The sequence below is a fragment of the Setaria italica genome, chromosome IX, assembly GCF_000263155.2.
Source record: "Setaria italica strain Yugu1 chromosome IX, Setaria_italica_v2.0, whole genome shotgun sequence".
Taxonomy (NCBI): domain Eukaryota; kingdom Viridiplantae; phylum Streptophyta; class Magnoliopsida; order Poales; family Poaceae; genus Setaria; species Setaria italica.
In genome coordinates, this window is record NC_028458.1 from 43,692,214 (window position 1) to 43,717,785 (window position 25,572).

At 46.2% G+C, this 25,572-nt stretch overlaps 1 protein-coding gene and 1 pseudogene across 1 annotated transcript; one reads left to right on the forward strand and one right to left on the reverse strand.

The window, feature by feature from the left end:
* Positions 1-2,287: 2,287 nt before the first annotated feature.
* On the reverse strand, positions 2,288-3,893 carry LOC101781900 (annotated as a pseudogene).
* Positions 3,894-18,292: 14,399 nt separating this feature from the next.
* LOC101782704 (organic cation/carnitine transporter 2) lies at positions 18,293-20,140 on the forward strand. The gene has a single exon (XM_022823579.1). It carries the CDS (start codon positions 18,293-18,295, stop codon positions 19,904-19,906), a length of 1,614 nt encoding a protein of 537 aa, XP_022679314.1. The 3' UTR covers positions 19,907-20,140.
* The last annotated feature ends 5,432 nt before the right edge of the window (positions 20,141-25,572 follow it).

Below are 25,572 nucleotides of genomic sequence, written 5' to 3' on the forward strand. Positions count from 1 at the left end.
CAGAAGATCCGAGGCTTTCATGAATTAAGGCGTGTTCTGCTCGAGGAGATCAGTGACCGCTAAGAGAAGACATTTAAAATAATTAGTCAATATTACGATAAAAAGAGAGCGCGATTGCACGTAAAGTAGTCAGTGAGACTTTTCTGCCTTTTGGCGAGGAGAGTGTGTGTTGCAACGCGTAGGATTTGTGCCTCCTTAGGGTGTAGCCGTTGTGAGCCTCTAGCACTCAATGCACCAAACCCGTGGCCATAGCCTCTGAAATTTGATGTACCAAGCCTATTGGCGGAGCTTCCGGAACTCAGTGCACAAAACACGTGGCTATAGCCTCCGAAATTCGGTGTACCAAGCCCATGGCTATCGGTTAACGTGCCCCAGGAATAATTGGCAAAGTGTAGCTCTGGAGGGTAATTTTCGTCGAGAGGTGTACATAAATAAGTACTCGGCGTGTTGCCCTACATGCGGAAAACAAGCTGAAAAAATTATATGAAATAATTAAAAAAGTGACTTAGCTATATTTGTGGACGATTGTCGACGAAGCTGTGTCGATTGTTAATGAAGCCAACTAGTCGAAGTCGATTCTGACTAGTTGTTGATCACATGGAACCTGCCTTCGACTAGTTTTCTAGTCAAGACGAGTAGTCGTAGTAGACCGTCCTCGACTAGTTTTCTAGTCGAGACGAGTAGTCAAAGTGGTCGTCGGCAACTTGATGCGGTCGGACGTCGGGGTAGCAGTGCTCGCGTACATCTTCTATGTACGTTAGGCTATGATTTTAAGGTCTTGTGGTAGCCTTCCATATGCATGTAGCACAAATCCCTCAAAATTGCTTTTCACAGAGAGTAGTTGGAGTTGATTATTTGCCTCAATTTGCAGATGACTGTATCAGATCTTTGTCATCTTAGGAATTATGGTGTGGGTCCCTCGATCTGCTTGATCTCCCAACTCGAATCAGATGTGCCTCTGCCTTGATCGATGAGCCGCATGGAGCAGCCTACAGCGGAAACCGACTCGGTTTCGACTGGAATGCGGAGCGCATCGATTCTGTCTCAATGTAGATTTATCTGCTCGGAACTCCAACTCGGCGACTTGCTTCTTTTCAATTAGATTGATCTTGATGATGAGGTTCTTCAAGCTCGCCTGATGATCCCGACGGTCACCCCTACCTAGCGCGTCAGATTCGATGGTTTATACCCGGCAACCTACCGAGGGATATCCCGAGATAGTAAATTGGTTGGTGGGGGATCGTTGGACCTGGAACTCGAAGATAAAAGCAAGGACACAAGACACAGATTTATACAGGTTCAGACCATCAGAGTAGCGTAATACCCTACGTCCTGTTTGGGGTGTTCTATATTACGCCCTGCGCTTAGGTGTTGTTTGGTATTAAGGATTTCGTCCTCTACTGTGGTTCTATGCCGATTTAAGGACGCGGCCTTCTTTTATATACTTCGAGGGGCGGGATTACTAGTCAGTTACAAGAAGGAATCCTAGTAGGAGTCCATCTTCTTCATTCGTTGCGGCCACTGGGATCCATCCCCGACATACATAGTGACGTAGACAACATGAGCATGTGTGATCAACCCGAAAGACATGCACTTGATTGTGGTTTGATCCTGTCTGAGTTAGGAATTAAAGATTGATATCTTCTCACATAGTCACACGTCTTTACTTTCAGTTTAGAGTTGTACATATCCTGCAGGATTATGAGACCGTCATAATTAGGTACACTAAGTAGATACCTGATGATCTTCCCTTTATCTTTTTTTTATTACATGATCAAGTATATTTGTTCAGGCTCTATGTCATACTTTGCTCTATTTCCCATGTTTCTCTTCTATTTCCATCAAATAAAATTAGTCTGGATTGTGAACTTGTCCAATACAATCAATAAACAACTAAATCTTAAAAAGAAATGAGCTCTTTTACGGTAGTTTAAAAGTACCCATCGGTACTCGTTAGTGTACTTCCTTTGTTTTTCCTGTTTGATAGGGAAAAAATAATTAAAAAAATAATTTGATACTTCTCTTCAGATACTTCAAGGTATTTCCTCTGTTTTCACCGTTAGATTTCTCAGGATCGTTAGATTTCTCAGGATGGATGGCTTTCATTTTTTCCAATCATTCTAAATAATAAACTGTAACAAAGCTACGCGCGAAAACGTACGTATAGGGTTGCTTGCTAGCTACTAAGATGATACATAGAGCGAGTGCACGCTACACAATCGACAGCTGCATTGCTAGCTTCATCAAAAAAGAAAAAAAACGTAAACTGAACCAATTTTACGTGAACTTACGTACGTAGATCATTATCACTACTATTGGCAACGGCGGCGTCTTTGCGCTCCTCCTCCTCCTCCATGGTGTCAGACAAGCTCCTCCCCCTCGTCTCCGGCAGGCAGGCAGCGAAGAGCCCTGAGCACCCGATGGCGAGGCCGAACACGCCGAACGACCAGAAGCTCCTCTTGCGGCCGAGCGCGACGAGGACGGGCGCCACCACGCCGCCCAGCACCATGGCCTGCCGCACCAGCCCCAGCGCGGAGTTGCGCAGGGACGTCGGGAACAGCTCGATGGCGTAGATCAGGATGACGTTGTACGCCGTGCTCGTCGCGAAGAAGGACACCAGCTCCGCGGCCATCCGCGCCGCCGCGGCGCCCCGCGGGATGGCGACGCACGCGAGGCTGCACGCCCCCCGCCACCGCGGCGAGCGCGGCCACCGAGCCCCGCCGGCTGGCCCTGGCGATCACGAGCCACGAGAGGGCGGCCGACGGCAGCTCGGCCAGCGCGTTGTACGTGACGCTCAGGTACAGGTCCGAGCCCAGGCTGCCGACGTTGAGCAGCATGCCGAAGTAGACGAGGCCCACGCCGAATCCGGCCGCCATGACCGTCGCCAGCCTCCGGATCGCCCACCGCCGCTCCAGCATGGCCCGCAGCGTGGCGAACACGCCACCGCCAGCGCTCGTCATCCCGGAGTTCTCAAGCATGGCAGCGCTTGCGTTCAGCTTGGAGAAGCTGGTCGCGGTCGCCGTGCCCCTGCCGTTGTGCGCGGCGATCTGTCGCAGCGTCTCGACGGCCTCCTGCGTCCGGCCGCGCACCAGCAGCCACCGTGGCGACTCCTGGGCGAGAAAGTGGAGCAGGACGGCGTAGAAGAGACAGGGCAGGGACGTCCAGAGGTACATGCTCCGCCACGAGGCCCCGCGGAACGCGTAGGCCACCGCCGGGAGGGACAGGAACCCGAGGGTGAAGCAGGAGAAGGCCGCGAAGTTCACCGTGTTGCGCCACCGATTCCCGACGAGCTCCGTGGAGAGGACAAGAGCGCACGTGCCCACCATCGACCTGGCGAACCCGGAGGCGAACCGCAGCGCGGCGTACGCCCAGACGTCCGGCGCGAAGGCGGTGAGCGCGCCGGCGACCGACATGGACGCCAGCGCCATGACGAGCATCCTCTTGCGCCCGAGGAGGGAGTCCGCGAGCATCGTGAGCAGGAAGCCGCCGGCCAGGCAGCCGGCGAAGAACGACGACGACGGCAGGGAGAGGACCGCCGGGCTGGCGCAGTTGAGGGCCCACTCGGAGACCACCGACGTCTCCGCCGGCCGGTCCCACGCCCACGTACCTGCCGGGAGCGTGCACGGCGAGGCCTGCGCAGGCGCCGAGCCGGACGAGTTGCCGGCGCCGGAGCCGACGCAGTGCCACCGCGGCTCGGCCTCCGTGAATACGGAGATGAACAGAAGCTGCCCGTCGAAGACCCTGGCGAACACCACCAGGAAAGCCTTGAGCAGCTGCATGGCGCCAGTGCCGCCGATGTGCGTCTCGATGATGTCATCGATAGACGGCACCTTCGCCGCCGGCTCGGCTTCGTGGCTCGTCAGGAGAGGGGCGGTGGCCGTGTCGTCGGCCATTGATGACACAACGTTTTCTACTTGTGTGTTGTGTGTCGTGCGCGTATCTTTGTCCTTGGTTCCTCTTGGGTTGCAACTTGCAAGTCCAAGACCATGCTGGAAGCAGTATCTATGCCCTGTCTGCTACGTAGGGTTGGGGGACTACTGCGCTGAGTTCTGATGTTTTGCAAGTGTGAAACGCTTATAGGAAGATTTCTACTAGAAACAAAAGCTTATACTTGCACGCTTGTAATTAGCTAGGAGGAACAAATACTCTCTTCACATTCACCGGCTGGACTTTGCAACCTGTAGACGATATGGGTCAGCGGATATTTGGTTCAGTAGGAACTCTGCTTCTAGCGAGATCAAGCAAGAACAGCACGACACCAAGAACACACACACCGCATATCTCAGTGAGTACAATGAGTTTTATGGTTTCACGTGTTTGCAGACTAGGGTTTCAATACCGTCAGCTTTAGTCAGGGTACGACCTTTAGTCGGGATCGGAAATACCGCCTTACAAAACTATAAACCATAGCTATCATGTACTCTATCTCTCGAACTCGGACGATTTCAGTCCTCAAATAGGCATCCATATTCTGCAAGGACATATCAGCACTGCCTTCCGAAAAAAATCATTATTGTAAATTAGCTACTCCCTCAGTACTAGGTCACTTTAGTATTAATAGTGCATTCATTTCGTCTAACTATTTTTATTAAACCCATGAAACTTGTTTTAATAGTACACTCATTTCGTACTATAAATGTTAATATATTTTTTTCTAGAAATTTGATGGAAAGTTAAAGAAATTTGACTTATTAATTCGGATTAAAAAAAGGCAGACTAAAAATTGAAACGGAGGGAGTGCTGAGACTCTTACAGCTACACTAACTTCATGTTTTATGTGCAAAATTGAGGATAAAATAATTAATACTACATGGATTTGCATGGGCTAAGGGGGTGCTGCAGGAACCCCAGCACCCCTTGCAGCTCCGCCCCTGCTTTACACCATTCAGTAATTATAACTTAACTTCGTATTTGTATCCCGAAACATGTGGGACAGTTGAGACCTTCTCATGATTCGATTAGGATCCTCTTCGGAAAGTTTTGAAATGCTAATGGCATAGACTCATGAGCAAGAAACTAAGCCTTGAAGGTAGTTTTTCTATTTATAAATATAAAAGTTCATCACGAGCTAGTACTTTAACATAAATAAGTGCGTTAGAAGCTCATGGATAAATTTGAGGTCCACAGCTAATTGATTGCTTATTTGTTTTCTCTCATTTGTTCAAATTCTAACTAGGTACTCAGAGAAACTTTGTTATCTCTATCCGGTTGTAATGAACTTTATCTACCACTTAATCTATATAAACTTTAGTTACCAATTACTCTGTATGAACTTTCATCCCTATTCATAGTTTGTGCATGCTCTCCAAAATTTGGAGACCGAAAGAATAATTACACACTTTGTTCATTTTATCTATCGCCTACTCCCTCCATAAAAGAAATAAGTCACCCACAGAATTGTTGAACAGATTAACCAGAAAATAAAATGACTTCGATTGCTCCTACTCCCTCCGTCCTAAAAAAAGTCATTCTGCGATTCAAAATTTATTCAAAAAATAAGTCATTATACTCAATTTAGCATGTGGGCATGCAGCAACCAATTGGTACTAAATATGACTAATAAATAGGGGCAATCAAGGTCATTTTACCATCTTGTTAATCTGTCCTAAAATTTTTAGAATGACTTGTTTTTTTAGGACGAAGAGAGTATTTATTAGCTATATTTGATACTAGTTGACTGTCGCATGCCCACATGTACATGCACACATGCTAATTTGAGTATAATGATTTGTTTTCCCGACAAATTTTGAATCGCATGTGGATGGAGTGAGTACCGGGACATGAAAAGCTGCAGAACACCGAATTGAAGCAAATGATTTCACAGCGAGAAAAGCGGTTCTCTCTTCCTATACGGCTACACCTCAATCCACGCGGAGGAGAAAGCAATCCCATGGCGTGCGAAGTGAGGGCCAAGTTATAAGCGGAAAAACGCCGGTGCATGCACACACCTTTCTCGCCTTTCCTCCATCCCCGCGCAACGGTTGGAGCACGCATGGCGTGCGTGACACATCGACGGCTCCGATCGAGCAGGAGCAGGCCGGCCACCGACAGTACTGGACGGCCCGAGCAGCACGTTCCACGCGCGCGCCGGTGGCAAGATTTCAGGCGATGGGTGTGACGCTTCCTCGGTAGGAAATCAGGAAACGCGCCCGAGCAGCCACGAGCCCACGATGGACTTGGCTATGCGGCAATGTTACGCTCTCTGCAGCTATATTGGGTTGCCCCACAACGACTCGGAGGTCAGAGCCATCGAGGATGATGTCTTGGTCGTGCCGGATACGGCCGAGGAGGATCGGCCGACTCCGGGCAAGACGGAGGCGGCGGCCGGGATGCAGGAGGTTGCTTCTACTGATGAGTTTGTAGCGGCCGTGGAGTTGCCTGCACCTGAGCCACTATGTGTTTTCCACGCCTACTTCTCTCAAGCAAAGCTGCATATATGTCCTGCCTTTGCATCTCAGTCAGATTCTTTGAACTATGTGCTTCATCTCCATTTATGTTAGCTTTCATGTAAACAAGTGAAAAATGTTAGAATAATAGGATCAATGTTTTATTACTGTAATAAGAGTAAATACAGAATGAGTTTCATGTAATTTACCTTCATTAATTTGGTCTATGTCTACAGGTACTTCGTTCATATCAAATGGATGAATATTAAAGTTGCCTCCACCCTGGTCGTCACCTTCTTGCCACACTACCACAGGATACGTCAACCAGTGAAAAGTAATAACATGTCCCTCTATGATAAGATGAAAATACTAATAATAACTTGCTTGTATTTCCACAACCAGAATGCTAGTAGATGAAATGACAACACAGACACATAACATTGCTTGAATTAATATTGTAGTACTGTTAAGAGGAAATACAGATAGAGTTTCAAGTAATTTACCTTCCTCGAATTCGTTTATGTCTACAGGTGCATCGATCATATCAAAAGGATGAACACTGAAGTTAGCTTCTTCCTGTTCTTCATGTTCTAGCATCCCTACCAGAAGATTTATAAACCAGTGAAAGGTAATAACATGTATTTCTATCATGGGATGCAAAACAAAATAATGACTTGTATTTGCAGTTCTAGAATACCAGATCTGAACCATGCATTTGTATCATGAAAAGTTTGATGAGATTTATGATTGAGACAGGAATTTCAATGTAATTTTACCTTCCTCGAATTCCTCAATAATTTCAGGTTCATCGTTGAGATCAAAATCATGAACAACTTGGTTGCCTCCTCCCAGATCTTGACCCGGGTGGACTTGAATTTCTGGATTGCCTCCTTCACGGACGTCACCTTCGACACCATCGGCTGGATTGCTTCCTCCTTGGACGTGATCTCGTTGGACACCATCACCTCCTGGATCTTGTGCTTCGTCTACATCTCCATTTAGGTCAGGTATAGCCTCTCGACCTCCCTCCTCTGGTGGCAAGTTTAGATCTAAGGCCATGAGTATTTTTTTTTTATGAAACAGGGGAGTTCCCCTGCTGGATATATATTAAATATGAAAAGGCACTATAAAAAATTACATTTTACGAGACAAAGAACGAGAAGAAGAAAATCAAGAAAATTACAATGCTTGCTCTAGCCATTCAGGCATAGGCTGCTTCAAGCCATCTTTTACTCGATGGATAACCTGAGTACAAATAAACTTAAAACGATGCAAGATGCTCTCAACTGAGGGGGTAATTCCTTTAAAAATCTAGTCATTTCTGACCATCCAAATACACCAACACATGGGGATTATGACTTCCATAAAGAATGGAACTTGAAGTTGGATTCTGAAGCCGTCAAGGATGTTGTAAGGCTCAGACAAATTGGGAAGAAATAGGCTTAAGTATATCCAATATTCCTGTGCAAAGGGGCATTCAAGTAGCAGGTGGAACAAAGTTTCCTCATTGTTATGTTGACACAGAACACAAGAATAAGAAGGCAGGACCATCTGCTTCCTTCTGAGAATGTTTCTTGTACTTAGTCTATTCTTGAGGACTAACCAAAAGAATACCTTGTGCTTGTTCTGACATGTTTAACTTCCAAAGCCATTTAAAGACTTGATGAACCTGTCTATTATGACTAGAGAGTGAGCGATAAGCTTTAGATGATGAAAAATAAGGGCTACCCCAGATGTATGACCAAGTGTCTAGCTCAGCATTAAGAGATACTCCTTCCAAGTCCGCAGCTAGCTGAAGCAATTGGTCCAAAGCTTGAGTTGAGAGAGGGCAGATGAAATAAGTGTTGGATATCTGCAATTTCATAGGCCTTCTGAATTGAGATTTCTTGCCTCTTGGTGAAAGAATAAAGCTGTAGGTAAGACTGTGCTGGAACCTTATTGTTCCACATATCCTGCCAAAGTAAGCATATACTACCATTATTCACCGTAACTGATGCTATACCCTTGTATTTGTCCAGCAACCTTACAATATCTCTCCACCATAAAGATCCCCTTTTCACCTATCCTAGTATTTTACTATTGGAATAGTATTTCTCCCAAATGAGATGAACCCAAAGATATCAGTTCTGTTAAAAAACTTATGAAGGTATTTGAGCAATAAGGCTTCATTCATGAGTAATTTGGTTGGTGTTGTGGAACGCAGGCAGATGATTGAAGTGCATGGCTGCCTCTCCGCGATTGAATAAAGCACCCGGTGAAAAATTGAGCGGGGACATCTCTGAATTGTTTTTGTATTTGCGTCTGTAAAATTTTGGCTTTGGAAAAAATGGCGCCGGCTAATAACAGTTCGGAGTTAATGAAGCTGTATGCCGCCTCTTTTGTTTTGGTGGACTATTTTTTTAGCGCCTGTTGTTTTTGGCGCCGATTTTTTAAGCGGCAAGAACCGAACAGCCTCGCGCCGTGATTCCGGAGGTGGAAACCAAATCGTTCCGCCCGCCTAAAAAAGGTGGGATTGAGACAACTATTAAGGCTACTCAGGTCATTTGCCAACAACACTAATCTATCTTTAAAAAGTTACAATTGCACCTTTTATGGAACGGAGGGAGTATTACATAGTACCCTCATGTGTGTTTGTGTTTGTACGTGCATACTACTCCCTCCATTCTAAATTATAAGTCATTCCAACTTTGAGAGTCAAATCATTTTACATAGTACCAAAATTACCGAATAGATATATTATGAAAATATACTTCATGAAGATACTAATTATGCTTATTTGGTATCATGAATATTGGTGCTTTATTGTATAAATTTGTCAAATTTGAGATGTTTTGACTCTCCAATAAATTTGAAATAACGTATAATTTAGAACGGAGCAACCAAATAGAAAGTTTTCGAACAAATGCGAGCAAACTATCCAAAAGAAATATGGAGCGAAGACAGCACACTTGCTTAAACGTGTATAGGTTTCAAGAAAAGCTCTTGGACGTACACGAGGTGCCCCTAGTTCCTGATTACATTTGGAGCCAATAGAAGTAGCAGCAATTGTTAGGCTCTAGCTGATCAAAGCTCTATTGTTGCATAAAATTAAAGTGCTCTAGTTTGTGATTTATGCAGTTTCAGTATATGATATAATAATGATTCTGCAATTTAGTTAGCAACCCGCGTAACCTATTTGTACGAACAAATATTCTGCTATCAGCCTGACCCAAAATTTACTGAATCTTTCACCAAATATCTTCACCTAACTCTGCTTTGTACTCTTATCTCATTCAACCTGACGCTGCCAAGCTTTTTCCACTGAAACTTGTTTCCTGCTCTGCTATACAGCATCAGGTGCTCGTCATATCCTCCTGGTCTCGGAGCGGGCGAGCTTGGTCTTCACCTTGGTCTTTGCTGCCCTTGCACTTGGGCCGTGTCTTGCGCTGCGGTCTCATTCCCTCCACACACACACCCCCACCCCCACCCCCCCAAGGCCCGTTTAGACCATCTTTTCTTTAGTCGGATGGCCATGCTGCTGGCTGGGCCTGACGGATGACGGGCCATGCATGCAGCACATGCGTAAAGGAGAGGCCCAGCCCAGTTACTGGTACCAGTGACAGGTGTTTCCTCGGATGAAAGTCACGTCTCGACCGATGATCCTGCTGAGCGCATGAGCCTACACGGCTACACTGCACACCGCTACACGGAGGCTTCGACCCAGCGACGGAACCAGGATTAAACATTTCTCAACTAAAAACATAACTATAAAAATTTTAAGAAAAAATACATTTACATTTGCATTCCTTCAAAGTCGGAAGCATTTGATGGTGTTCTTAACTTGCAAGAAGCATTCACTCTCAACAAATGTAACAAAAACTAATTAGCAGTAGCATGGACAAAGAAACTAGATAGCATATACGTTCATAGCTAATTCCCACAAAGATTTCAAATTACTTGATTTCTACCTCATTTTTCAGTATAGCTACAATAGTACTTTTGAAACATACACCACTTTGCAATTGTTTCATTCATTAATTGCATGAGGAAAGAACCAATTGGATTATTGGAATGTAGAAATTGGCCTCACAGAAAACTGCCAACGGCTCTAAGCCAACTTGGCCGATTATGAGGGAAGCCGGATGGGTAGCTGGACCCTTGGAGGCTATGCAGCTTGGGGATTGAGCTCCTAGTTTGCTTGACTGAGACAAGAATCAAAGAAATAAGCTCACCTAGCAGATATATACATGTTTACAGCTTTATATCTATGTTCCAGCTTTATATCTATGTTCGGCCAAAATTCTTATAGGCATTCCTGGTAACCTAGGAATCATGTTGGTTCCACCCCTACTTCGGCCACGTCCAGATCCAGACCAAAGCCGCTGAGTAGGGGTAGGTTGGGGGTTGGGGGCTGGAGCCCCTACACTGCATAGTCTACGGAGCCACCAAAACTACTAAAAATTTCAGCCATGGATGAAAAGGAGGAGGAAGAAAAGGAGGAGGAGGAAAGAGGAAGAATGAAAAACTCCCCTTCCTTCGATCCGCCGCTGCCACTAAGCTGCATCAGTTGCCAATTAGCCGCTTTCACAACTTGCTCCGCAATCCGCATCGAAGCCATCGAGCCCGCACTTTTGGCCCCACCTGCTCCTCGCAGGCCCCAAGATCGATTCACTCCACATGTGACCTTTGAGAACAAAACAACATATTTCCTATATTCGAATTAAATCTAATCTAGCTATAATCTTGACCTTGGAGCAAAACTCGCTATAGACTAGTTGCGCCATGATCTATTGCCAAAATAAGTACTTTCTCTGTCCCAAATCGGAGGTCGTTTTAACTTTTTTAGATGCATAGATGTTTATATACATCTAAATATAGTGTATGCCTAGATGCATACAAACATTTCATAGAAGAATCAAAACGACCTACAATTTGAAAGGGAGGGAGTACATAGCAAATCACGTTGGAATAAAAAAGTCGCGTATGTCACCATGTCACATGTCATGTTTTTTCTTTTTTATTCCAACGTGACTCTACGTCTCTACCAGACGAAGCAAGCTGTCACGTTAGCAAACTAGTGATTGGCGGGCGCGCGTAGTGTTGCACGGTTTTATGCTTCATTGTATACAAACTGAAAAGAATAGAAGGCTGATGATAGTATATTCTTGTCATTTTGATTTGAATTCTTGTACTTTAGCTAATATAATCAGTTTAGCCAAATACATCAAGATGGTTCTTTGAAATATAGCAATATAGCATTACGTGTGGAGATAGTAGTACCATAGAAAATTCATGTTTCATAGAAATCGAGATTCACGGCCCCAAGTGTAAACCAAGTTCACAAGAAACCTCTTAGATATAGTACTGCTCCTTTGTTTTCCATTTCTTCTTGTTCAACCTATACATACTCGCATCGTATGGCCGAAACTAATAATATCGTTGTTCATCCATTATGATGTGAGACCAACAATTTGGACAACATTGTAAGCGGAAGATGTAAGCGGAAGAGGAAGGGCTGAAAAGCAGGGGACATGCTTTTCCTTTTTTTTTTCTGATTGTCGAGCCATCATTTCATACCAAGGCAGCAATCTTCTTGTGTTCTTCACAGGCTCAGCAGCTGCACACTTATGGATAGCAAAGTTTTGTTGTTTGGCCCTCAATACCAGTATGCCACTGAAACGGATTTAGTGTCAACTCAATCAATTGGGTTGAAAGCAAATTTTCAAAACACAAGGAAAGGAATGTAGTTTCAGCATCTGCTTACATCTTCTCCAGAGCGATGCCTTTGGTATGTGATGATGACCCTGCATATGGCTTGTTTGACTCATTCCCCAAGTGGCTCTTCTCGAGTTCTTGTAAGCCTTGCTATCTCATCAAAGCTCCAATGCTCCCAAAACATCCTCCTCCTTCAGTGAACAATGTGAAAAAAAAAACATCTCTGAATGGCTGCCAAATCTTCTCCATATTTTGTTTTACGTTCACATACATACAACTCAGGTTTAGGAAAAGGAGAAATGCCAATTGTCTTGTAGTAAAAAGAACTATTGTGATATACTGAAGAAATGAAATAACATGCAGGAAAAGCTTTAGGCATACCAATACATAAATGAAATCGGCCTGATTCATGTGACATGCTGCATACTTTTTCAAAAAGAAGAAAAACGTATACATAGATACAATTATCCATGTTGCATTGTTGTAAGATTGTGATAGTTGACAACATGATCTCATGATGCACATAAATGCAGGGTAGCCCCAAAAAAGACTATGATCAGAAATGCCATAGGTCTGGTTGTAGAAATAGGAAGTGCACCGTGTATGTCCTAGGTGAAAATAGTCCAAATTGGGAAATTGTTTAGAATAAAAAATGCTTGACTAACGTTGCTGCTGTCTGCACTGTCTGCACATAGGTTAGGACATGCCAGATAGTCTAAAAGGGAAAATTGGGTCAAAAGAAACAATTTTTTAGTCAAAAACTAAGCAGAAAAAACCAGATATAGCAACCATAGTTTTAAAGGTTGAAAATATACCAGCAACAATGTGCAACTTTAAAGTGAATCTGCAAAAAAACAACTTGAGAATGTATACTTTTTTAAAGTTGAAAGACACGGATGGATGGCATCATGTGGATATGGAAATTGACAAAATTTGCATTTAAGCATACAAGCCTTAAGTTTTGTATGGATTGGTAGGCAACAATCAGCTATGCGATTATGTGAAGTAACAGATTCATCAAACCTTAAGATATAGCAATACTCAAGGAAACTAATTGTAAAGCATTGCTAATTATGGAATATGGATAGTGCCATTAGCTTTACAACTACGAACCAAATCACAGAAGACAATGGTTTTCGCACAACCGACACACTGCTAAAGATGGATTGATAAGGGGATCAAAAAGAAGTTTTTTAAAACAAAATTATCGTCCTTCCCTAAGGTGCGATGCTGTAAAACCTGAGTGCCATAAAGTGGCTTCATGACTATCAGTTTGCAAGCAGCTATTTTTCGAGGAATCGGAAGATATAAATGTGCACATTAAGAAATGCTTTTGGGGAAAAGCACCAAGTCCATAATTTTGTTGGTGTGTGCACATAGCCGGGGTGGAAACCTGCAAATGCACAAAGATTTTTTTTGATGTAATCAAATGCACAAAGATGATGACAAATGTGGGTGGCAATTACAGCAATGTGTGGACTTTTCTCTGCAAATGAGAAATGATAAATATAACATGCGCCTCTATGTTTGCAGCAAGTTTGATTAGATAAGATAGAATGGTAATAGCTAAGTGTTTGACAGTACATGAGACTATACAAATGTATTTAACCTTGATGCACTATAAATGTCAGTTAGCATTCAACAAAGGAACATGAACTCAATAGTAACAACTTGTATCCCTATAAATCTCACTTTCTCAGTTCGAGCTACGTATATAACATAGGAACCAAAAAATGAATTTATAAAACCTGTAGAACATAGCAAGCAGTACCAGATCAGATTGAGAAACTGGTAAATTAAGTCAAGGAAGTAGAAATAGTAACATTTTGATACCCTAAAGTAATGTACCCACACATCTAATTTTTAGTTTTAGGCATAGGACCACTTTCTAGGTATGCATGGAGGTCTACCCTCATATTTATATCTTCAGTCATACTCTTTGGATTGGCCTTTTCTACGTTGCTGCCCTTTCAGTAGAATATACCATACAGAAACAAAAATATTAGTATCTGATCTACACGTCCAGCTGCAAGAATGCTTCTGTACATATGGGGCTCTTAAGGATTTGGTGAATTCTCAATCACTATCCCTGTCCTTATACATTAGCAGAGTGTGAATTTACCTGAAAAAAGTCCATTTTGCTATCTAATGACTCTGAAAGCTCGAACTGCAAACACAAGAGGAAAATAAGAGCTAGAATTAGAGAAGTTTTGATGGAAAGACCCAGCAATAGATCATCATATCACGAACCACATGGGCCCACTGCCCACGTGCTCTGGTTGGTGGTGCTGCTGCCGGACCGCGCAGTGCGCGCGAGTACTTTTTTCTTTTCCATTTTTTCCATATCATTTGTATCAAATAAATATTATTTTCCTATAAATTATGTGCATAAATTATTTAACAATATTCTCATAAAGTTGTACAGATGTTATGCGTACAAGTTGTATATACGATGAAAGTTGCAGTACAAAATTTAACACGTACGTTGTTGTTGTTAGGAAAAAGTTATACATATAAATCGTGTGTATAAGTTATAAATTTTTTAAAATAAAATTGTAAGTTGTCTTTCTTGAAATTATACGTAGAAATTGTACACATAAATTCTGCACACATCAAAGTTGTGCTAAAAAATATCTCATAAAAAATAGTTAGTACGAAGTTATACTACGAAGTTATATGTTAAAGTTATATACATAAGTTATAATATCTAAAAAATAGAAAGTTGCCGGCCAATGCCCACCTCATCACACCCCGTTCCGGCCCTAGGCCACCAATCAGTGCCAGCGCAAAGAGGAGAACAGAGAGAGAAGAAAGGGAGAAGGAAGAAGAGTTTTTTACCCATTGACAGATGTGTCCCATATGTGAGGAGAGAAAAAATGAAAGATGAAATAAGATATGCTACAACATTTCTCTCTAATAAGCTAAAATTGTAAAAGGGAATTTCCTATTAAAAAATAAAGGGGAAAGGAGGATATCAATTTGCCGAACAAATAAGAACAATATCACGTAATATCACATAGTGGGTTATCGAACATCAAATCAGATCTTATCCATACAACAGATCTTGTCCATACAACACAGGACCTCTAAGGCCGTAGAAAACAAAACAACAACAACATCACATATTGGGTTATTGAAGGTCAAATCAGATCTTGTCCACACAACACAAGATTTTGTCCATACAACACAAGGTCGTAGAAAACAAAACAAGAACAACATCACAGATTGGATTATTGAACGTCAAATCAGATCCTGTCCACACAACACAGTACCTCTAAGGCCGAGTCTCACCGAAGTTTCGTGGGAGGTTTCATGACATTAAATCCTATACCACATCAGCGGTTTTGCTGACTTGGCAAACTTGGCAACCTAATTATGAGGAGAGAGGAGAGGGGAGTTTCATCCTCATAAAATCCAGCTAGCACAGTTACCAAGTTCATAAAATTCAATGAAACTTGCACTGAGAATGTTATAGGTTTATCGCAAGACACATTTGATCATAACTCATGCACTAAGAGTGACAGTTTCATTTCATTGAAAAGATATCATGATAGCATTGGTAATAGTACAATGGAACCTTGCACTGAGACTGGCCTAAGGACAGTCTCAACCCTCCATATCATCTAGTGTCCATAGCATTAGAGCAACTCCAAGAGTACCCTAAAAAATTCTTCCCCAAAACTATGTATTGGGAGTTCTCCTAAAAAAAATTTCCCCCAAAAATATATCAATCCACAACAGATCGCTAATAAATTGCTCCCAATATTTCAAAACAGGCCACGTCATCGTATTGGGCCCATCGGAAGGGACGCGTGGGCGTGCAGAAATCAGGATTGGGGGAGGAACGCCAACGCTAAAATATACGCAGTGGCAGACTATTTTTTAGCGTCGCTAAAAAATTGGGGAAGGTTTGGGTGGACTGTTGGAGTTCATTTTTTCTCCTTTTTCCCAAAAAAAATATTAGGGGTAAGATTAGCAGCCTCTTGGAGTTTTAGCGACGTTAAAAAACAACCTGCCACCGCGTATATTTTAGCGTTGGCGTTCCGCCCCAATCCTGATTTCTACACGCCCGCACGTCCCTTCTGATGGGCCCAATACGATGACGTGGCCTGTTTTGAAATATTAGAGGTTATTTATTAGTGATCTGCTGTGGACTGATATGTTTTTAGGAGAAACTTTTTTTGGAGAATTCCAATACATAGTTTTGGGGAAGAATTTTTTAGATACTCTGAGAGTTGCTCTTAGAATGCTATTAGAATGCCAGCAAAACGGTGACATGGCAAGACAGTTGAGAGAGAGAGAAAAAAGGACGATATCGTTTCTAATGCACGAAACGATGTCAGCGCAATCTCCAACGAGCGAAGACATCGCCGGAACAGAACCGGGTAGGGGCGTGCGTGGTTTCCCCCTCACGCGGTTTCTGGGACCCACGGCCGGGACTTCGCAGCGCCGCCGGAACTTTTCTTCCCCGCGTGGTCGCCGGCGGAGGCCCGGACCTCGCCACCGGAGTTCCACACCGCCAGATCTACAGCCTGAGGTCAGAAAGAGAAGGGGTCGCGGCTCGGCCTGGGGAGCCCCCGCCCTCCGTCCTCCCTGACGCCGCCGCCCGTCATGATGCCACCGAGCCAAGGCCCCGGCGCCGCCGCCCCGCGCGAGGCCGGCCATGGAGGCCAGGCCCTCCTGCGCCCGACCGCGGTAGGGCCGCCGCTCCGCCGCCTGCACGAGCCCGGCCCTGGAGGAGCACCTTCCCCGCACGGCTTGCCAACTCCAGTGAAAAGATGAACAGATTGCAAGCAAATCGAAACTCAACGGCCATTAGGAACATGCACGTTGCTTGTTCGATGGAATCCACCGCTCAACGGTAGCCGTCCGCGCCTCACCTGTCACCTGTGCGCGCATCCGCCGCTGCGCACCTTGGAAGCTCGCCGCGCGCGACCGCGCGTCCACGCCGTCGCCGCCGACTCCTTGCCCGCGTGCGCATCGCCGCGCCCGCCAGTCGCGCGCCCCGCTGTTGCCGCCATCGTCCTCGAGGCCGTCGCCCGACGCCCACCGCTGGACCCTGGCTCCACCCGGGAGTCCACTGGCTAGCCGTGAAGGCCTGCGTTCGGCTCCACCGTCTTCGTGTGGTGCCCGTGGCCACACATGCTCTCATGGTCGCTGGATCAGGCGTAGGAAGGCAGGAAGAGGACGGGTCGCCCACGCACCACGCCGTTGCCGCCGTCGCTGGTCAGTTCTTGGCTCCACCGGCCGTGACTTGGAGCTCTGCTCGAAAGCTTGCCGGGACAGTGAACGGAGAGAGGAAAGGATGCGGATAGAAGCGCAACAGACGGAGGAGAGAAATGTGATTGTACTTATTATGGTCCACGTGAAGAAACGATGGGTTGGAAGGGTAGTTTCTACGAGTGATGTCTCGGTGACTTGACTGTATGTATGGACACTGCTCCCTCGATACCATGGGTTGGGACTAAGGTCCTATTTGCATACCTCTGCTAAAGTTTAGTACCTATCACATTGGATATTTGGATGCTAATTAGAGTATTAAGGGGATGTTTGGATACCAGGAGCTAAACTTTAACCCTGTCACATCGATATTCGGATTCTAATTAGAAGGACTAAACATGAGCTGATTATAAAACTAATTGCAGAACCCCTAGGCTAAATCGCGAGACGAAGCCTAATTAATCCATCATTAGCGAATGATTACTGTAGCACCACGTTGTCAAATCATGGACTAATTAAGCTTAATAGATTCGTCTCGCGATTTAGCCTAGGGGTTGTGCAATTAGTTTTGTAATTAGCCTATGTTTAATACTCCTAATTAGTATGCAAACATTCAATGTGACAGGGGCTATAGTTTAGCCCGTGTCTCCCAAACACCCCCCTCAATATAGACTAATTACAAAACTAATTGCACATATGGAGTCTAATTCGCGAGACAAATCTATTAAACCTAATTAGTTCATAATTTAACAATGTGGTGCAACAGTAACCATTTGCTAATGATGGATTAATTAGGTTTAATAGATTCGTCTCACGAATTAGCATAGGGATTCTGCAATTAGTTATAATTAGCTCATATTTAATCCTTCTAATTGACATCCGAACATCCGATGTGACACTCTACCACCTACCACCAAACACCCCTAGTCCGTCTCCGCCTTTTGAAGGGTTTAATAGAGACAATCGCACGAGCACACACAGCCATGTCCATGATGACCAACGCGGCTGCTGCCCCACTCCTAACAGGCAGCCAGGAGGCCGAGCCGGCGAAGCAGCCATCCATCGATGACGTGATCGAGACGTACATCGGCGCCACCCGTTTCCTGCAGCTGCTCAAGGCCGTCTTCGTCGCCTTCGCCTGGGCCTTCGACGCGCAGCAGGTGTTCATCTCCGCGTTCACGGACGCCGAGCCCCACTGGCATTGCCTCGCCGCCTCCACCGGCAACAACTCCTCGTGCTCCCCAGCCGCGGCCTCGCCGTGCGATCTCCCGCCGGGCTCATGGGCATGGGACCGGCCTGCCGTGGCCTCGTTGGTCTCCGAGTGGGCCCTCAACTGCGCTGGCCCGGCGCTCGTCTCCCTCCCGGCGTCGTCGTTCTTCGTCGGCTGCCTCGCCGGCGGGTTCCTCCTCACGACGCTCGCGGACTCCCTCCTCGGCCGCAAGAAGATGCTCCTCGTGTCTCTGGTGTCTATGTCTGTATCCGGCGTGCTCACCGCCTCCGCGACCAACGTCTGGGCGTACGCCGCCCTACGGTTCGTGTCCGGCTTCTTCAGGTCGACGGTGGGCACGTGCGCGCTGGTCCTGTCGACGGAGCTCGTCGGGAAGAGGTGCCGCGACAGGGTGAACGTGGCGTCCTTCTTCTGCTTCGCCGTCGGGTTCTTGTCCCTCCCGGCGCTCGCCTACGCGTTCCGTGACGCGTCCTGGCGGAACATGTACCTCTGGACCTCCGTGCCTTGCCTCTGCTACTCCATTCTGGTCTACTTCCTTGTCCAGGAGTCGCCGCGGTGGCTGCTGGTACGCGGCCGGAAGCAGGAGGCCGTCGAGGCGCTGCGGCAGATCATCTCGCTCAACGGGAGGAGCGACACGACGGCCGCCAGCTTCTGCATGCTGGACGCGTGCGCCGCGGACGCGGACAGCGCCGGCGGGGGCGTTTTCGCCACGCTGCGGGCCGTGTGGGAGCGGCGGTGGGCGCTCCGGAGGCTGGCGGCGATGATGGCGGCCAGCTTCGGCGTGGGGATGGTCTACTTCGGCATGCCGCTCAACGTCGGCAGCCTGGGATCCAACCTCTACCTGAGCGTCGCGTACAACGCGCTGGCCGAGCTGCCGTCGGCCGCCCTCGCGTGCGTCCTCATCAGCAGGACCGGCAGGCGGGGCTCGGTGATCGCACTGGCCGCGGCGTCGGGGGCGTGCAGCCTCGCGTGCGCCGCCATCCCGCGGGGCGCCGCGGCGGCGAGGATGTCCGCCGAGGTGCTGTCCTTCTTCGCGGCGTGCACGGCGATCGACGTCATGCTGGTCTACTCCACCGAGCTGTTCCCGACGTCCGTGCGCAACTCGGCGGTGGGGCTGGTGCGGCAGGCGATGGTGCTGGGCGGCGTGGCGGCGCCCGTGCTCATCGCGCTGGGCCGCGAGAGGAGCTTATTCTGGTCGTTCGGCGTGTTCGGGATCGCCATCGGGTGCTCCGCGCTGTTCGTCGCCTGCCTGCCGGAGACGATGGGGAAAAGCATGTCGGACACCATGGAGGAGGATGAGGAGCGCAACGAGGCCGTTGTCGCGTCTTGCACCGGCGCGACCGCCGGTACCACCGATAGCCACAGCTACATCGTGTAATCTCGCGTGTTCATGCATGTTGGTTTCACGGTACAGTAGTTGTTCCTGCTGGACGGAGAGATCCCGATGCCGTCCGTTTTCCTAGCGAACGATCTAGATTCACTGCACGAGATCTCTATCCGTCTCTGCTTCTAGGTCAACCACGTACTCCTGGCAGCGTGTCACTCGTTTGACATGTAAACAGAAGTCCAGTTGATGCTTAATAACTTGGGATAGTCGGGCCCGTTTGGATCCGTTCATCAGGAAGGAACTGTAATCTACTCAATAGAGTAGACTATTTGTTTTTAAATGTGTCATTTCACAGCTTTCCAAAATTTAGGTATAAGCCTATCTTAAATTCATAGGGGTGGAAGATGGAAATTGATTCTGTAAATCCTCATGCTATGTTTCTAATATGCAACTTATAACACGCTCTTCGACTCGCTTTCCTGTAGCAAAAGTGCAATACATAAGTATCTCTCCCATATGGTTAACAATAATATAAAAATATATTCCACATACAACTATATTAGCTTAATTAATTTATGTCTAAATTATAATCATTAGAATGAAATTCAGTTTCAGGATCCAAACAGGACCTTTATTTATACATATCCATACTGTTCCGTACCGTAGTAAGCAGCAACAGAAGAGGAAGATATATTATTACTTAGCGTGACTCATGCTGTCAATAAGTAGCAGATCCATGAATGACAGCAAAGACTTAGCTAATAAAAAGAAAAAAAAATCTAATTTTCTGGGTGTCTTGATCAAATCAGCGTCTCAATATTTTAAGACACACTACAAATACATAAACTCACACACATGCGTACGGCTGTCAGTCTCATCGAAATTGGGGATGATATTTGCGCCACTTGTTTACTTGCGCGTTCCATGACTGCGCCATTATTCAATTTGTCTGATTTCGTAGTTAGAGAGTCCCCTCTTGAATTCTTGTCTGGTTTGGTTTGTCCTGCTTATTTTTTAGAACCCGTCACATCGAATGTTTAGATACTAATTAGAAGTATTAAACATAGACTATTCACAAAATCCATTACATAAGTGGAGGTTAAACGGCGAGATGAATCTATTAAACCTAATTAGTCCATGATTTGACAGTGTGTTGCTACAGTAAACATTTGCTAATGATGGATTAATTAGGCTTAATAGATTCATCTCGCCGTTTAGCCTCCACTTATGTAATGGGTTTTATAAATAGTCTACGTTTAGTACCTAAACATTCGATGTGTACGTGCTAAAAATAAACAAAGGTAACTAAACACCCCCTTGATCGTGATACGTGTGCGAGATGTGCCCACATGCTCCACGCTCCAAGCTCCAGTAGTCCAGCTAGGCAGCTAGCTCCACCGTATCTTCTTGTGATTCCCTTGGGCTCCGTTTGTGCTTGAAGCCGGTCTTGCATGACCATTGACCAAAGGAACTGTCCTGTAGTCTCCTAGAGCCAGCAAATCAAATCGAAGGTTCATTCGAGGAGTCGCCAGACGTCTGCTGCGGCTACTCGGCTCAAATGCTCAATGCTGGCTGCAGCAGTGTTGCTGCCTGCTGCCTTTTGGTCCAAGGTGGAACCGGGCCCTGGCCGAATATGGCCCAGCCCAGCCAGCGGTACAAAGCAACAAGGCCCACGCCCAGACAGGACCAAGGCCACCCGCCACCATAATGGTCTCCGAACAATTTCTTTTGCTGGCGGACTTTTTTCTTTGGGTGCGAGCATAACATTTCTCACTCGATCATCATGCACGGAACAGAAAGATCATGACCGGAAACTACTGTGTGCTCTAGCAGAAGAAAAATATGTTCAACGCGAAGAAAGAAATGCTCCGCAAGAACAAAGTAAATGTTATGACTTATGATGGGTGCCAAAAAAAATACATACACATCCCGTCTAGTTTGTGGCGTGCCTCTATGGGCTGCCGCTGCGCTTGCACGATTCTTTCATTCGATTCAAAAGGTCGAATAGTCATTTTCACCTTCAAACTATTGTGGCTCAAATTCATCCCTAAACTGCCAAAGTAACTCACCCTACCCAACCAGGAATGAGATCCTCTGCAGTCAAGCTCACGAACGTGTGTCTGCAGTTAAGCATCTCGATCGTCCGCTTCGGATCAGACGGCGGCCCGACAAACTCATCTACGCAGGCCGGCCCATCTCAGCCCACAGCCCCACACCACCATGCAACTGAATCAGCGTTGCCGCCCAGCTGCTCCGGCCGTTTGTCTGCTACCGTGCCATCCTCGAGCGCCGGTCGGTGAGGATTTGATTCCCTTGCTGATGCGTGCGCCGCTCAAGTACGGACGAGGTGGAGAGTCCCCAAGCGCATGACCTTCGACTGCAGAGCTTGTTTTTAAACCGTCTTTTTTTTTAAACCCTTTTTACGAAAGATTCCCACAAATACGCTCATGGCGAAACCAATTTCAAAAGTGGACCCTTAGCTTGGCGCCAAGCTTACACGTCTCGGTGCCAACCATCCTGGCGCCAAGGTCCATGCGCAGCTGTTGACGCGGATACCGACGTGGCGGGGGCTTGGCGCCATTAAAGGCTAATCTGCTACTGAAGACTTAGGGGGCATTTGGATCTTTGGTCCTGACTAAAATTTATGTCACATCGAATATTCAGAGGCTAATTAGGAGGACTAAATAGGAGCTAATTATAAAACTAATTACACAGATGGAGGCTAATTCACGAGACGAATCTATAAGCCTAATTAATCCATCATTAGCACATATTTACTGTAGCATCACATTGTCAAATCATGGACTAATTAGACTTAATAGATTCGTCTCGCCAATTAGTCTCCATCTGTACAATTAGTTTTGTAGTTAGTCTATGTTTAATACTCCTAATTAGTATCTAAACATTCGATGTGACAGGAATTTTAGGAGGTGCTAAAGAAACAAACACTACTAAACTTTATGAGGGTCACATCGGATGTTCGAATGCTAATTAGGAGGACTAAACATGAGCTAATTATAAAACTAACTGCAGAACCCTTGTACTAATTCACGAGATGAATCTATTAAGCCTAATTAATCCATCATTAGCAAATGTTTAATGTAGCACCACATTATCAAATCGTGGACTAATTAGGCTTAATAGATTCGTCTCGCGAATTAGACTCCATCTGTGCAATTAGTTTTGTAATTAGACTATATTTAATACTCCTAATTAGTATCTAAACATCCAATGTGATAGGTACTAAACTAAGTTTAGGAGTGTGTTCCCAAACACCCCCTTAGTTTGTTTTGTGTTGAACTGACGAAACCGAATAGCCCTTTGCACTATGTAGAAACTGAATGGCAATTGTATTCTGCAAAAATTGAATGGTGTTACAACCATGGTGTTACACACCTATGTTCTCCATCTCAGATATGCAGGCAAGAAGATGTTTCCTTTAATCTAACGAAGGAGGTGGAAGGTAACCAAATTCATGGCTTGATCAAAATGCAAGGCAACACAATCTGAGTATGTACAGAAACGGATGAGGAGTGAAGATTAGATTACCTGTTCCTCGGTCGATGGCGAACGGCCAAAAGCACCAGGCGATCGCCGCCCTCGCAGCTCTCCCCTCACGCTAAAAACGTAATCCTATGCGCTAAAAATGAGCAGCTGCGACTGTTTCTAGGGAAATAGGTCGTGTGCTTATTGGCCGAGGCCCAGTGCGTGAAGGTGTAGATAGTACGGAAGCCAGTCGCCGTCTGATCTGAGCGGATGATGGATATGCGTGACTGTAGACACACATTAATAAGCTTACCGCAGAGGATCTGATTCCACCCAACCAACCTCCTCCACCTACTGTAGCCGGCGACACCATCCCGTCACCTCAATCGGGCCGGCCTGTCATCCACGATCCCCTCCAAAGTTGCCACATCCCCTCGCAAATTCCCAGTTCCAAACCCGAGCTCTATAACCTTGCCAGAGTTGCGGAAGATGATTTTGGCTGTTCGAAATGGATGGTTCAGAGTTCAATTAGGGGGTGTTTGGTTCCCTTTACTTATTTTTAATCCCTATCACATCGAATGCTTAGATACTAAGGCCTTGTTTGGCATGGCTCCACTCCTGAACTCTAGCAACTCCACTAAAAAATTCAGCCAAACACCCTAGCTCCAAAACTCCATGGAGCTGCCAACTCCATGGAGTTGTAGTGCAAATGAAGGTGGAGTTTTGGAGCACCTCTTTTGCTGCTCCAGAACCCTCTCTTTTGAACCTCCTCGTGGAGTTGGTGAGTAATTACCCACCAATGCCACTGGTTACGGAAAAAAACGTTTCGATTCTATTCTCCGAGTCTTCCCGCGCATCTCATTTTCCTCGTCCTGCGCCTCCCTCCGTCCCGACTTTTCTCGCGAGACCGCCGCCGATAGGGTTTCTGCCGCCGCCAGGCAGACCGGCGGCCACCGTCCAGCCCCGCCGCTGGTCTTCTACCCCTGCCCGGCCGCCTTGCTCCGCCTCCCGCCAGATCTGCACGAGGCCCGCCGCCGGCCGCTACCTGCCGCAGAAGCCCCAACGCCGGCTGCCGCCTGGCGTAGAAGCCCCGACGCCGGCCGCAGGCCCCTGTCGCCGAAGATCCCCCGCCAGCCGCAGCCCTCCACCAACGGTCGTAGCTCCCCGTCGCCGAAGATCCCCCGCCAGCCGCAGCCCTCCACCAACGGTCGTAGCTCCCCGTCGCCAGGATCCGCCGCCTGCCGCAGAAGCCTCGACGCCGGCCGCACCCCCCGTCGCCGGAGATCCCCCGCCGGCCGCAGCCCCCCGCCGCCGGCCGCAGGGCCCGCCAACAGCCGTCTAGAGATCCCCCCGCCGGCCGCCGTTCACAAGGTACGGTGCCTCCTTTGTTTTGTTTTTACTACCGGCCGCCGTTACATGCTCTGCTGTGCCCATCGGCCGCCGTTCAATGCTGGTGCAATTGGGTTGCATGCTCTATTATAGATCCATACATTATTGTAGCAACTGATTTGTGTACTAGCTTCTGTAACATTAGAGTCTTGTTAGCTGAAATTAGCCTGCTGGATATATCGATGCATAATGACAACCTGTTGTAGTTCGAGATTGCTGAAATTAGCCCTGTTGGATAGATCGATTCATTAGATAGATCGATGCATTAGCCTGAACCTGTAGCAGTTCTAGTTTGCTGAAAATATCATGTTAGATAGATCAATTCATTAGATGACTCGATGCAGTAGCCTGTTAGCGGTTCAGTTATATTCCAGTAGAAATTGCTTAGCATAATGAGAACCTCATATATGAAATTTGTATACATTCTGTTTTATTCTGAAACAAAATATGTTTGTGCCTTTGTTTCTTTATCTATCACAGATATTCTGATCTGTTTATTAAAATAAGTACATAAACATGAACGCATTTTACTCACTTGTCCAAAAACAGTGCTCCTTCATCTTTGCAGCAAGTCACTCCTTCTAGGCAGTTCAATGCACATGCCATGGACTAAAATCAATGGGAAAACACAATATGCAGACGTTGTTATTGCTCTTTTAGTTGAGGTTCTATGGTAAAGTCAGAAGTGAGGCTACTGAACTGAAAATATACTAGTACATATAAGTGTTATAGTTAGAATAGACTTGAAGCTTCTTGTTGGTGTTATGACAAATTTGTCCTCTCCCATACTAGTTGTAACTATGTTTAATCAAAAGCAAGTTCCTGCTTTTAGCTTTCAATGA

Excerpts from the sequence above, each read along its gene's own strand:
- LOC101782704 (XM_022823579.1), top strand. The coding sequence starts at position 18,293 with ATGACCAACGCGGCTGCTGCCCCACTCCTAACAGGCAGCCAGGAGGCC.